Consider the following 15,193-nt stretch of genomic DNA (forward strand, 5'->3'; position numbering starts at 1 on the left):
TTTTTAAAGAAATTTCCCTTATGTTTCAATGTGAACTTGGATTCTCTATTGTGACCCCACCCTACCCCGGGGGGTCGTGATTTAGAATCTACACTACCCCAGGATGCTTCCACATAAGTTTCAGCTTTTCTGGCCCATTAGTTCTTGATAAGAAGATTTTAATGACCCACCCTATTTTGTCTTTTCTTGATTATCTCCCATTGGAAGGGGATTAAGCCTTTTTATTTTTACAATTTAAGCTCCCTTTTTCCCAAGGATGCTTTGTGCCAAATTTGGTTAAAATTTGCCTATTGGTTCTTGAGAAGAAGTTGAAATGTGAAGAGTTTACAGTCGGACGGACGGACGGACGCACGACGGACAACGGATGATCAGAGAAGCTCACTTGAGCTGAAAACTATTGTACTAATTTCAACAATTTGTATATTTAGCAGTTACAATTACTACCGCTACAGCACTGCCAAAAGATTTTGTAAAGGTAATTGCATTGAGACGCATTTTATAAGCAGTAGTGTTGGTAAAGTCAACAGTATTGCTCTGGTAAAGTAAGCTTCATTAAGCGACATTTATCCAACTCACAGGTTTTAAGAAAGTCAATTTCATTTATAGTTAGCAACATTACATACAGTTTTTTAAGTAAAACAGAGGCATTGAACGACATTTTCCCAAAGCATTGCTTCTAGAGGTGTTTGCCAAGGACGATAATATCTCTCTCTGTCTCTTGGTAATGACGGTAGTTGACTATATATATGTTCATTAACTAGAGGGAGAGAGGAGATCTAGAGAGATAGGAGGATTCAAGAACTGTTCACCGTTGAAAACACGACTTGTGATAAAGGTTAACATCATATGTAACAAAAGGTACATGTATTAGGGATATTATCATGGTTTAACTTTTTTATTCAATATAGGTAGACCAAGACCATTTGATGGACAGTCAATTTTTGACGTAGGGATGAGAACAAATGAAGGACTTGATATATTAGCAAAGTTCATTGGATACCCTCTCCCGGTGTTATTTTGGTCTTTTAAAAAGAATTTAACAGATGATTATAAAACGCTCTCTGGTGAATTCCAGTCATCTTCTGTGTCACTGAATGTCTCAACAATCCGTACAGTTTTAACAAAAGAGACTTTAATTCCAGAGGAGTTTGGGTACTACTCAGCTACAGCCACCAATCCCAGAAAACCTTCTCAAATTTCCATTGTCACTTACCATGTAATTTCAGAAAGTAAGTATGTTTACTGGTATATCATAGTTGAGTTATATTGATCACTACCTGCAAGAAAACCCCAAAAAAGTCAATTGAAACTTCAAAGATAAAATTACGCACTATTGTTCATACACCATATGAAAGTACGCTGTTGTAAGGGTTCCATTTATCTACGAGGGTTGTCCGGTAAAATCGTGGACAAAGCGTTTTTCTCGAAAATTTTATGGGCGCGCTAAGCTAAATTTTTCAGCAAATGTGTATTTATCATATTGAGTGCATTTTAATTTTTTGATAAAATATAGACAAAATTAAAGATTTTATTATGCTTGAATGTGCACAGCGTACGGTCTTATGGCGCATGGTAAAAAAAATCAGGGTTTCATGAGAGATTACAGAGTATTATTTCGAAATAAAAGTATTAAATAGATAAGGTTGGGGTAAAAATTATCCTATTTTTAATTCACTATCTATTATATCGTCTTTTGGAAAATTTCAAGGCATCTGCTTAATTTTTGGCAGTTTCACAAACATTTGAAATGGGAAAGTGATAAACACAATGCACGAGAAATTGCGACGTTTGATGAAGTAACAGCGCAACGGAGAGCAGTTCAATTTTGTCTAGATGTAGTAATGACGCCCTAAGAGACTTTTAATGACTACAGAAGAAATAAAATACATGTATATCACTAGATCTTTAGTATACAAGTGAAATGGGCGTTTTCTAAGCGGAAGCTTTTTGATCGAGTCCCCGGGTAGAACAAAACATACGGACAAACAGCTACTGGCAATATCGAAAGACGCTGTCATTGTCGACCGTCGATATAAGATCGCCTATTTAGTTGAATGCTGGTGAGAGTACTGTCCATAACTTACTAATAAATCTTCAGAAGGTCCAATGTGTGCGCGAGGTTGGTTCCTCGACTATTTATGGAGAAATGAAGGGAAATTCAAGTATGTGCATCGATGAAATTCCCGAATTTAAGTGGGGCTTATCCAACATTTTTTTTAGCAAAGAGAAAACGTGACGCTGCTTTAGATACTTTGACGTTATCATCCGTGCGCCGTAAAACGATATCACACATAACATAAAATCTCATATACTGTTTATTTGAGCATATATCTATTTGAAATTTACTATGTACGTTGATGAAAAATGTACTAAAGAGTAGTGAAAATTTTAGAACGCAGTGATAGTTATTTTTCACTCTAGAAAACTTGTCCACGATTTTACTGAACAACCTTCGTATATATTACATTTGAACATGGTACTCCTACCACTATGGTCTGATTCCAACGAACGATATTGCCATGTTTACTAAAAATATTTCAGAATGGTACTCGTCTTTAATAATGATTCAAATTATAGTGCTGAAAATTAAATACAACATATCTCTTTATTACTTTGATGTACTAGGATTATGTCAAATAATTAAAAAAAATGTTAAATTTTCATGGCTTATGCCTGAAAACAACAAAAGTCAAAGTTTCTTTCAAGGTTTTATTACATTTTATTTTAACATATTGATACCTGATTGTTTTGAATGTTTTTGCTACTGCAAAACTAGAATAAACTCTACAATAAAACTAGTTCCAATTGTAACGGAGACCGTTACAGATGTTCCCCAAACGCCCCCATACTCCTTTTTGGGCCCCATTCCCTATAAGGTACATTAAATTAAGCAAAACCTTTGTATAGACTTAAGCAGCTTATTTTTACATAGTATTTTGGGTGATATAACAATGCACATATAGCGCAATGGGAATAAGCAAATAAGATTTGAGTACACGGGCATGCACATGATTAGGAAAATTACCATAATTATACATGTACACCATCTCAAAGAATGCCTTGATAAAGAGCTCCCTTTCAGATTTCAAAGAATTTCAATGAAAATGTAGAATAACAACATGAATATTTACCAATGAGATCTCATCACATGTGCATGTATGTCCTTATATTCATTTCTGATGATTGAATAATGTAGGAACTTGTATTATTAACGTCATCAACTCTAAATATAATCTTCTTTCATTAAAAACTAAGAAAGTTATAAATACTAATAACCTTGGCCAACCAGACTTCAGCACACTATTTTCTAGATTTCTCACATATATATTCTTAAAGTGACTTGTAATATATACCGAAGTCTTAAATTTCAAAGAATTATATTGAATTATAAGAGAGATACAGCAAGTAAAGTATTAGCCAATCAGATTTCAGCACAGGTGCATGCGTGTCCTTGAATTCAGATTTTATAGTACTATATTTACATTTGCCGATGTCTTTCCTTATATGACAATACTAATTAAATTGACTTTCAATTTTCAATGACATGCAGTTGGTCACATGATCAGACTTTCCTGTGTATGGAAAGCAAACTGCACGAGCCATTTGGAAAGTTCCTATTGTGATGTCACATGACGTCGTAGGTACGTTATGTTGCATTTCCATAACAAAGTCTAAATAGTGCCTATTTTTCCTTGAAACACGAATAAAAGCAAAATGTAAATACAAGAAATAAAATATCATTTTTTAGAGTTTCATTGGGATATGACATTAAGTCGGTACCTGAAAAAATCTAAGTATTGGAAGCCTTTAACTCCAGGGAAATAGACAATAAAATTCAAACTACGTTGCGTATGTCCTTAAATTAAATGTCTACTTTCATTTTCTATAAACAGCCATGAAATTGCAAAAATGTGAGTACGGTGGCCGTTCCGGTTGGCGGATCTAAGTTACTGGCAATTTTTAATGAAACTGACAACAAGCAATCGTTTATTTATTTCATAAAACGTCATCACTGAATCATTCAATCAAAACTTGATTGAAATGATAAGTTGTGATAGCCGATTAAAAAAGGGAAATGTGCAAATTATTTACTAGACTAAAGCTAGCAGCCAATAACAGCAGCCATTAAGCCCGTAGAAGCTAGCAGCCACTAAGGAAATTCATCAAAGTCATCAGAGTACTCTGACGCAATACAGTATAATGCCTCATTTTCGACAATTTATAATTAATAATTAGATAATTGATGCAACACTTAATTATTAATTAATAATTCAAACACTTGGAGGCAGTTAAGCTCACCTGCATAAGGAAAATTATGCGGTTTCACAACAAACAAACAAACAAACAAACAAACAAAAAGAAGAAAATGTCACCATCTTTGACCGCTTAAGAATAAAACAGCATTGGAAATAGGTTAAGTACTTCCGGGAGAATTCCTTTTTAGCTCTTTTACGGGTCTCAGGAACATGATGGTGCCAAAAGGCTAACCTGAAATTTGCTTACTCCTAATATTTACATTGATAAGGGTTTGAAGGTAATTTAGTCTATTTTAAGTTATGATCCTTGAAGAGTGCTTCGAACAATTACTGGCTCAAGGTAAAAGGGTCCTCAGGGCTATTATACACGACCATAAAATTTAGGCTGAAGTGGTACCACCAAGTGGTGCCAGGGGCGGGTTACATATATCAAGCAGCTATTATACCTCTTATCTTATAAGTGTGCTTTAAATCATTACTGTGGCAAGATAGAAGATTTCTAGGACCATCTTTCCGGCAATCGGTTTGAGGCTGTAACGGCACCACCAAGTGGTGCCAACGGTGGGGAACATCTTTCATGCTTTCATTTTTCAACCATCATTAACCACTAGAACAAACTAACACTAAACTGGAAAAAAGTTAAGGGACTTAGGGAGTTCTTTTGTCAACTTTTTGACAGGTTCCAATGACTAGAAAAGGCCAGTTAGGTAACCTGAACTTTGTTGTTTTTCACTTTGTTTATTGATATACGATTAAAAGACAGACGTTATACCCCTTATCTTTGAAGTATGCTTCAAATCATTACTGGGGCAAGGTAGAGGGCCCCTAGAACTATCATTTCCCGCTATCAGAATGGGGCTGTAGTGGTACCACCAAGTGGTGCCACGGATGGGGCACGTATTTCAAGCATTCATTTTGAAAGCATCTTTGCCTACTAGAACAAAGTAACAGTAGTGAAAGGTTGAGGACCTTAGGGAGAACCACTTGCCAGGTTTCCGAAGGGTCCTGTTGAAGAAAAAGGGCCAGTATGCTAACCTGAACTTTGTTGTTTTTCACATTGTGTTTTAATATACGGCTTAAAGGTTAGCAATTATACCCCTTATCTTTGAAGTATGCTTCAAATCATTACTGGGGCAAGGTAGAGGGCTCCTAGGACTATCATTTCCCGCTATCAGAATGTTGCTGTAGTGGTACCACCAAGTGGTGCCACGGGTAGGAGACGTATTTCAAGCATTCATTTCGAAAGCATCTTTGGCTACTAGAACAAAGTAACACTAGTGAAAGGTTAAGGACTTTAAGGAAAACCACTTGCCAGGTTTTCAAGGGTCCCGGGGGAGTAAAAGGGCCAGTAAGCTAACCTGAACTTTGTTGTTTTTCACTTTGTGTTTTAATATACGGGTTAAAGGTCAGCTATTATACCTCTTATCTTTGAAATGTGCTTCAAATCATTACTGGGACAAGGTAGAGGGCCCCTAGGACTATCATTTCCTGCTATCAGAATGTTGCTGTAGTGGTACCACCAAGTGGTGCCACGGGTGGGAGACGTATTTCAAGCATTCATTTCGAAAGCATCTTTGGCTACTAGAAGAAAGTAACACTAGTGAAAGGTTAAGGACTTTAAGGAGAACCACTTGCCAGGTTTTCAAGGGTCCCGGGGAAGTAAAAGGGCCAGTAAGCTAACCTGAACTTTGTTGTTTTTCACTTTGTGTTTTAATATACGGGTTAAAGGTCAGCTATTATACCTCTTATCTTTGAAATGTGCTTCAAATCATTACTGGGACAAGGTAGAGGGCCCCTAGGACTATCATTTCCTGCTATCAGAATGTTGCTTTAGTGGTACCACCAAGTGGTGCCATGGGTGGGGGCGTAATTCAAACTTTCATTTTCAAATCACCTTAGGCCCCTAGAAGAAACTAATACTGGTTGAGGATCATTGGAAACTTTTTCGGGTTCTCTCGGACTTGATGGTGGCCAGTTCAACTTTGTCGTTTATTTACATTGAATATTGAAACACGGATAAAGATCAGTTATTATTTTTTTGAAAGTGGATATGCATCATACCTTAGAAGGGCATAGGAGGTGGCGTATCAGGCTATCATTTGCCGATCTCAGATTAAGACTTTAGGGGAACCACCTAGTTGTGCTTTGGTTTAAGGCCCTTTTTGAAGTATTGATTTTTCGCAATATTTGAACACCATAAGAAACCAACACAAGGGAAAGGTAAGGGATCAGAGGGAGTATTCCTTTTCAGTTTTTGGAGGGTCTTTAAGATTGGACATTGCCAATATTCTGATAGAAACTTTATTTATTTTCTTGTTCAGTTTTTAAGAAAATTTAAGATTCGTCTATTACCCCCTTATTTTTGAAGTGTGCATGAAAGCACTTTTGTGGCAGAATGGGGGCTGGGGTGGGTGGGGGGGGTGGGGGGTGGGGGGGCTGGCTCATCATTTTCGCTTTTAAGTTGGAACTGTAGGGGTTCCACTAAGTGGGTTGTTTCAAGCGTTTTTTTTCTTCGCCATCTTTGAATAATGTAACAAACCTACACTAGGCAAGGGAAAGGGATCATAGAAAGTGCCCCTTGTTATGTTTTAAGAGAGTCTTTGAGGCAATTATCTCATCCGAACATTGTCACATTTTAACATTACATTTTGAGATGAGGTTGTTCATTTACTCAGGTGACTTATTGCTATATGTTTTCGTCTGTTGTCATTTGTCGTCCATCGTATGTTATTTTTAAACATATTCAGCTTTTTCTATGTGACTTTTATATCAATTTTAATCAATTTTCGTATATAGCATCTGAGTAAAAGGAGAGGAAAGTTGTGAATTTCATTTTCATGGCTCTTTTGAGCCGAGTTATGTCCAAGACAAGATGTAGTTACGATATCGACATATTATTTTTTCATAGTTTGCTACAATATTTCTTTTTTCTTGTTCGTATGTTACAATACTCAATATTTACAAAATTTAAGTTTTTCTTACTGTACGTATCCACGATATCGCATTGATATTGAATCATGATTATTCAATGGGCTTATTCCCCGAACGGCTACTCGCCAAAAACAACAAGTAATTATCACACTCAATTAAGGGGCCCTCTTAGGGGTACAGGTAGACTTACCTGTATGAATAATCTGCCAGAATTTAAGTTACTTTAAACAAAATCAAATAAAATAGATTTGGTAATATTTTTTTTTTTTTATTTTAGCAGAAGTTTAAATGTATTGTGTACAAATTTTTAAATAAATAATTTTACAAGCACAAAACATAGTAAAATTAAGAATTACACAGATTTTTTACTTTAAATTGTCTTAAAGTTCTATTGTTTAACAGCACTGTTTAGCACACTTCATATTTCATTATAAGTAAAAAAGCACTGTTTCACTTTCAAACCACACATATTTACAATATTTACAATTGATTTAGTTACAACTAAGGGGTCACTATCCTAGATGAAGTAGTTCAGATGCAGAGTCTGTGTACGCCATAAGGTCAATGATGCCATCCTGGTACCTTTCTTTCAGTAACTGCAATCTTCTCTTTATAGTTGCATACTTTTTTGCTGGAGGTCTAATGGTCCCGCCGGCTTCCCTCTGAATCTTTTGAATTTCTTTCGCATTCTGTATATCTTTAAACATCTTTACGACGATGAAGATGTTGGGATGTGCGTGCTGTGTCATTCTTTTGAGTTTTCCATGCCATCCTTCAAGGCTGTTGTTGGTCCGTGGTCCCTCTGTTCCAAAATGATTCCATAAAAGTCTGTCACCGTTAACCCACTGTTCTGTCACATAGTCTGTGAAGGATTCTGTAGCTTGTGTGAGGTCAGCTTCATCTCTGTCTTCTAGGGCTCTGAACCAAACGTCTTCAATACAGTCTAGAGGAACAAGGGGAAGAACTGCTGCTCTTCTAACCAAAGTCTTTACGTTGTCGTCATCTTTGTAGGGGATCTGTAGTCCTGTCTGTTGAGCTTTTCGCCAAATAGCCTGGGTGAAGTGAAAAAAACATCCCTTCGTTGTGATGTCCGGAAACACTTCTCGGATGGAGTTGTGGACTGCTGTCTCGAAGTCAGCTAGGGCACAGGTTGGTAAAAACTGGAGGTCAAGGTCGTTGATTTTGTCCAGAAGAAGGGTGAAGAACCTTGTATAGATGGCTTGACTCTTTCCTGGTAATAGGGCATACACAACAGGTGTCATCACATCATCACTCAGAATATGAATGGTGTATATCTGGTGGAATAGGCTGGGGCAGGTGTAGAATGTCCCGTCACAGAAAAAGGTCTCTGAAGCTGCCAGGTCTCGAAGGTTGTCCGTTGTTGCGAATGCCAGGATCCTATTGTTCTGAGCAGTGTCGTCTAGAAGAAGGAAACGTTCACCTGTCTGTGTTTCTGTCCATTTCCCTTCTAGTCGAATGTCAGCAGGTGTCTTTGGAAGTGGTGGAGTCTGTTTCCGGCGAGCTCTGTAAAGCGATGGACTTGGCCGTGTTGAACGTTGGCAATCTCTCTATCACTTCTCTGCTGGTGTCGTCCCATTCATCGTCTCGCAGTCTGTTGAGTTCTTCTGTGAAGATGGAAGGTATAGGTTTTACTTCTTCTGTGCATCGCCTTGAAATCTGGTTCATGATCTGTTTGGCAACAACTTCGGTGTGATCTTCAGGATGGGTGTGGAGCTGTCTTCCAAATCCTATGGGAACGTTGTTTTCTGTAGAGAGGCCAGCTGAGCATCCTGCAACAACACATCTCCAAAAGAGTTTGGTGTCTGTTCTGCGATGAATTCTGTAGATAAAGCCTTGAAAGGATAAATTTTGGCCGCCTCTCCTGTTTGTGATGAATTTCACGTTGAGCTGTGCATTTGCCATTGTTGATGGGTGAAGTATGATGCTTCTTCATTTTCATCCTTATATATATACTGTTTTGAAGCTTGTGTTGTTCTTGTAGTTACAGCTTGGACTGCATCATTGGACAAGTTCAGTACATCATTTTATTTTACACTAATTATTATAGCTTAGCTTATTTAAAATTTCAAAGTGAACTGATCTCAATTATCATTGCTTCATCAATTAGCTTATTAACTTGGGTCTTCATTAAAAATCAAAGTGATCTGTTTTTATCACATCAAATCTATTGATTATTAAAAAGTGTTGCATAAACTTCTGTTTTTTTTATGATGAGTTTTTAAAAAGGTTTCATTCAAAATGATAAATAAATGAGTTAAATAAGTCAGAAATTTAAAGATAATTTGTGTGTGTGTATGTGTGTGTTAATTTTATGTATTTATTTTTTTCTTTTACACATTAGAGTTTTGAAAATTAAAAAAAAATCTCTAAATTAAAATGAAATTCAATGAATTTATCTGATTTATCTTAATTTTTTCTATTTATTTTTTTTTTCTTTTATATAGTAGAATTCTGAAAATTAAAAAAAATCTTTGAAGTGGATGGTTTTATCTGATTTATCAAATATTGCTAATCCAGGTAAACACAGGTAAGTCTACTGTACCCCTAAGAGGGCCCCTTAATTGAGTGTGATAATTACTTGTTGTTTTTGGCGAGTAGCCGTTCGGGGAACACACCATTCAATGGATGTTGGTTACCTCCCTCAATGTTATATTAACCGAATGCTATCATTTTCATGGTGTCGATATCATTTCGATGTCGATTCATGTCTGCTCAAGCATTTCAAACTGCTGTCCTTGCCATTGTGCAAATACTTTAAATTTAGGAAGATTGTACTTGCTATCGATATTGTCGATATCGACGATATCGTATGGATATCAAATCATTTTCGACATCATTCTTGTGGCTGTATTTCTTTATGCAACAGTTATGAGTACGTTCTTTCTGATTATTAATTTTGTCCTATTGTCGATCTCGTACCGATATTGAATTATGATTTTATTTAGATATTAATACCTAGCTGCAATAATGTAACCCTCTCCGATTTTTTTTTTTTGGGAGACGGCTACAACTCCTTAGGATCTCCGTAATGGTGCAAGTGCGGGAGTGATTCACTACCGCACAGTTTTTGGTTCAAATTTTCAGAAAGTGGGTATTTTATTAACATATCTTACCTGAACTCATAAAATGTAGTTATGCAAGACATGAATTGGTCCAAAAATATAACGAGCAATTCGTAGATCGGTTATTTTTCGTGTATGTCAACATCATAACTTGAATTTGTCCGCCATGTTTACTGACCTTGATCGATTTTATTTTGGAACAACCAATGAGAATTCTGGATCTACGGGAGCCGATCTATATTGGATTTCCCTTATTTTAAGCATAAATATTACGGTTTATGAAAATATATCACATGGAATGCTTTTATTTATCGATGTTTAGTGATACAACACAAACATTTATCAACACCGACATTTACTTTATCAAGTGATTCTAAATTTAAAGCGCAAGTCTCAGTACATCACGCGAGAACTGTCATGACTGCTGAAGAGAACGACTGGTAAACACGCAGATTTACTTTACTTGGTTTTCGCGTATAATGGGCTATGTTGTTGATAGTGAATAAAAATTCTTATTGGAAGTAAGTTAAATGCAAAAACAGTTTATTTTGCCTGCAGACGCCCGTATCAAAAATATAAATTTGCACCATTATGGAGATGCAGTGGAATTGTAGCCCTCTCCTGAGAATATCATGTTAAAAAAATCGGAGAGGGCTACATTATTGCAGCTAATTTATACCAAATAATGAATGCACATTGACATCATACTTGCGACCTTCTATAAATATGTTTTTCTTCCTCAATTTTGAAATAAATTGTACAGATCTGTATCGATATCGATGATATTGTCGATAGCAACGGTGTCGAAATAAAACTAAGTTTAATATTTATCCAGTATTTCCAATTCCATATTAATGATCAGGATCGATAGCATTACAATATCGATGTTATATTGTCGATATCGACATAGAATTTGTTGGAACCTGAGGGGTGGGGTTCAAACTATCAAATTTAATGTAACTTTTAAAAGTCTTATTTACTCCTAGACATCAAGCAGTCAGACTTTAAGCATTTATAAGATATGAGAATTACGAACAGTCAAAGCAAACAATACAAAATTGTTAGCAGAGCCACAAGGACCTCTGAAAACAGAGGAGGGACCAGGTACCTTAAATGAGTGAGCATCCCCTGTTGTCCGGTCACATCCGTTGTTTGCTCTTTGTCATTATCGGGAAACTGGAGAATTCAGTAGACAATTCAATGTAAAAGTAACGGACTTAACGAGAGATTGTAGTTGCAATCATAGCCCTTGTTTCAACCATAGAATTTGCAAAATATTGTGTATAAACGAGATTCTTTATATCCTTGTATAATCAACTTATTCGTTAAATGCTTGCTTATTTTTTTTCCAATAAGCAATGATACCTCAAAGGCAAACTGTGAAATTCTTGGTCCTTAGATTTGGAGTTTTGATGTAAGAGTTGGGCTTTATAGATCATTTAGGTAAAGTAATATTCTTTAAAGTCTTCTTCTCTCAGCTGTATATTTAGGAGACAAACTAAATGCACAGAAATGATAAGCAAGTGTGCCTCTTCCAAAATTTTGAATTAAGGCCTCTTGGTCATGGTTATTTTGTTAAGGTGGGGCTTTATTGGTCATACATGTATAGTGAAATTGCTTCAATTCTTTGAAAATCTTCTGTGTTCCTGTGTATTGAGCAGACAAACTAAGTGCATTGTTATGAAAAGAAACAAGGAAGGGTGACCTTTCCAAAATTCTGAAACTGGTCCAATGGATCAAGTGTTCTGGTTTTGAGCAGGGTACCATTGATCTTATGAGTTAACTGATAGAAGTTAGTTTCTTTTTTTTATTTAGTTATGATAATTAATCACTGTAAATACTGAAATTGATAGATCAATAAAAATAAAAAAAAAAATTAATGTATACTCAACAAAAAAGTAACGGATCATGGAATTCAGTCCACATTTATTTTTTAATACAAGAGTTTTGTTTTTAAGAATAATATTTATGTGGCTGTCGTACATTCTGCTTTTTATTTGCACAAGTTCGATTACCGAGTAACCGAAACCACGTGCACATTTACAATACCCCCCTCCCAAAATGAGAAACGCTGTCAAAGGTCAAGTGAAAGAAATTTTGTGTAAGACTATAATTTTCAGCAAGAGGCCCATGGGCCACAACGCTCACCTGAGTAACTTTGGCCTTGCTGTTTTTCACCTGATCCCCCATCCCTTGTAGTACTTATTGTGGCCCCGCCCTACCCCCAGGGATCATGATTTGAACAATTAGAATCTACACTATCCCAGGATGCTTCCACATATTTTTTTCAGCTTTTCTGGCCCAGTGGTTCTTGAGAAGAAGATTTTTAAAGTTTTTTTTTCTGCATATTTCAATGTAAAACTTGGATTCCGTATTGTGGCCCCGTCCTACCCCCGGGGGTCAAGATTTGACCAATTCAAAATTTACACTATCCCAGGATGCTTCCACATAAGTTTCAGCTTTTCTGGCCCAGTGGTTCTTGAGAAGAAGATTTTTAAAGATTTTTACTACATATTTCAATGTAAAACTTGGATTCCCTATTGTGGCCCCGCCCTATCCCCGGGGGTCATGATTTGAACAATTTAGAATTTACACTACCCCAGAATGCTTCCACATAAGTTTCAGCTTTTCTGGCCCAGTGGTTCTTGAGAAGAAGATTTTTAATCCCCCCACCCAATTTTTGCCTTTTCTTGATTATCTCCCCTTTGAAGGGGACTTGGCCCTTCATTTTAACAATTTAAACTCCCCTAACCCAAGGATTCTTTGTACCAAGTTTGGCTAAAATTGGCCCAGTGGTTCTTGAGAAGAAATTGAAATGTGAAAAGTTTACAGACGGACAGACGACGGACAACGGGTGATCCGAAAAGCTCACTTGAGCTTTCAGCTCAGGTGAGCTAAAAATTACTTTAGACTTTGAAATTTGACAATTGCTGACCTTAACTAATGACAGCATACCGCAGAGGCGACATATGGATGTACAGCACAACGGTTGTGCCAAAGATATGTTGCAATTGGATATGCTTAACGTCAACTGGTTCGACAGTTAAACGTCAGCCAAAGCGTATCAAGGAGGTAAAGGGAAAGGTCCCAGAACACAGGAGGGGGGGGGGGGTTGCAACAAAGACTGTAGTGACAGGCCAAAAAGTACGACAGCCCGTCAGCAGTGTGAAATTTGCTCTTGGCAAAACGCATCGGTTCATGTCTGCCGAAGTCTTGAATAGGAAGTATAGGAATGATCATGGGTTGCAAAAACCCACTCAGACGTTAAGAAATAGGATACCTGCAGCAAAGAGCTAGTTTCATTTTTTTGCATAAAATGGCCCTGTCCTTATATCAATTAATTGACTATCACCCTCTGTCCGATTTCATATATCAAAATAGAGTAGAGACTTAGTGCTTTCATTTCCTATAATAAAATTTCTTTTTGAGAATTCAGGTACTGGTAAACAGGCTTTGAGAAAATGCAATGTTCTTGAATTTTGCAGAAAACATGCGTATTTGACTACCTTCAGCAAAGATTTAAAATATATGCATAGCTCACGATCCAAAAATTAAAACATGTTTTGTGATCTGCAGAAACCGATCGTTCATTATGTAATTGCATATTTTGGATCAGAGGTTGTGCTCTATATGAAATATTGAAAAAATACCTCAACTTTTGGCCATTTTTTAAGGGAATTTACAGAATATGGGAAACATGACGCATTTTATGACTTCATAATGCATTGACTAGAGAGAAAATTACGTCATGTTCAATAGATACACAGTCAAGGATCCAAGTTATAAATACTGCATTTCAAAACCAAAACTGAGCAATTTCTATTTTTTAGAAATTCTCAGGGCTAAAAAGGGCCCTAAGTGGCTCTGGCTCTTTGCATGTTTACAAGCCAGCATATCCGTCCATGTTTGACTGTAATACCTCGCAATGCTTGTCTTGAGTTAGCAATAACCATGAACATTGGCAAGTACGAGACCGATTCTGTTCACAGATGAATCCAAGTTTTGTGTGGAATTCCATATGGTCGTCTCTGTGTGCGGCGCCAAAAGAATTAACAGTACCATAACTATTGTGTTGCTAAGCATAACCGCTTTCTGTCATGGTTTGGAGTGGGTTATGTTCCGATAGATTACGGAACAGTATTTCATTCGGAATGGTCCGTTAACTGGTCTTAAATACAGGATGAGATTTTCCACAACATTGTTTGTCCTTTTACAGCTGCTACTAGTTTTGGTCAAGATTTTGATCTCATGGATAATAACGCAATACCAAACAGGGCTCGAGTTGTTGAACAATATATTTCTAATGAAACAATTGAACGAATGCAATGACCTTCATGTTTGCCAGACTTAAACCCAGTAGAACAAACTTGGGATGTCCTTCAGCGATGTGTACGACTGATGTACCTCCAACAAATGTACAGGAATTGGAAAATGCTCTCTGTGAAGAACTAAGCAAGATCCCATTGTAAATGATTAGAACTCTTATTCGGAGTTCTCTGAGGCATTGTCATGCTGTTGTATTAGCGCTTGGTAGTCACACAAAATATTGAAGCATTTGCACAACGAATTTGATCAAATCTTATGACATTTAAAATCTCTATAATTTGCACTTCCATGTTGGATTTATGAGACTGTACACTAGAAAACAATCGAATACTTAATAAAATTCATTTTTTATACCCGCACTTTCTAAATGAAATATATGGAGACAACGAACAGTATTCAAGCTCAAAAGTCCATTAAACATTACAAAATAGGAGCAGAGAAAACACGGACCTCCAAAACATCAGAGGTGGGATCAGGTGCCATGGAGGAGTGGTCACACCCGCCGTGTGCTCCTTGTCATGATCGGGAAATAACGGAAAAATTCGTCGACAATTCAGTGTGTAAATAATGGCCTAACAATTAGTATGAAAAACGTCA

At 36.7% G+C, this 15,193-nt stretch overlaps 3 protein-coding genes across 3 annotated transcripts in view; 1 reads left to right on the forward strand and 2 right to left on the reverse strand.

Moving 5' to 3' along the window:
- Positions 1 to 952: 952 nt before the first annotated feature.
- The window catches only part of LOC133196094 (uncharacterized), an 80,513-nt gene continuing 66,272 nt past the window's right edge, over positions 953 to 15,193 (forward strand). Inside the window, exon 1 of the mRNA XM_061332035.1 lies at positions 953 to 1,229. Within this exon, the coding sequence (XP_061188019.1) occupies positions 953 to 1,229 (277 nt within the window). The remainder of the gene's footprint in view (positions 1,230 to 15,193) is intronic.
- On the reverse strand, positions 7,700 to 8,654 carry LOC133196188 (uncharacterized). The gene has a single exon (XM_061332110.1). The coding sequence runs from the start codon at positions 8,447 to 8,449 to the stop codon at positions 7,700 to 7,702; it is 750 nt and encodes a 249-aa protein (XP_061188094.1). The 5' UTR covers positions 8,450 to 8,654.
- Positions 8,654 to 9,369, reverse strand: LOC133196189 (uncharacterized). Its single transcript, XM_061332111.1, has one exon. The coding sequence runs from the start codon at positions 9,108 to 9,110 to the stop codon at positions 8,667 to 8,669; it is 444 nt and encodes a 147-aa protein (XP_061188095.1). The 5' UTR covers positions 9,111 to 9,369; the 3' UTR covers positions 8,654 to 8,666.

Source organism: Saccostrea echinata, unplaced genomic scaffold (genome assembly GCF_033153115.1).
Source record: "Saccostrea echinata isolate AGI-Se365-2 ecotype Australia unplaced genomic scaffold, CSIRO_AGI_Sech_v1 ptg000030l, whole genome shotgun sequence".
Taxonomy (NCBI): domain Eukaryota; kingdom Metazoa; phylum Mollusca; class Bivalvia; order Ostreida; family Ostreidae; genus Saccostrea; species Saccostrea echinata.

Coding starts and splice junctions, on each gene's coding strand:
- LOC133196188 (XM_061332110.1), bottom strand. CDS start 8,449: ATGACACCTGTTGTGTATGCCCTATTACCAGGAAAGAGTCAAGCCATC.
- LOC133196189 (XM_061332111.1), bottom strand. CDS start 9,110: ATGGCAAATGCACAGCTCAACGTGAAATTCATCACAAACAGGAGAGGC.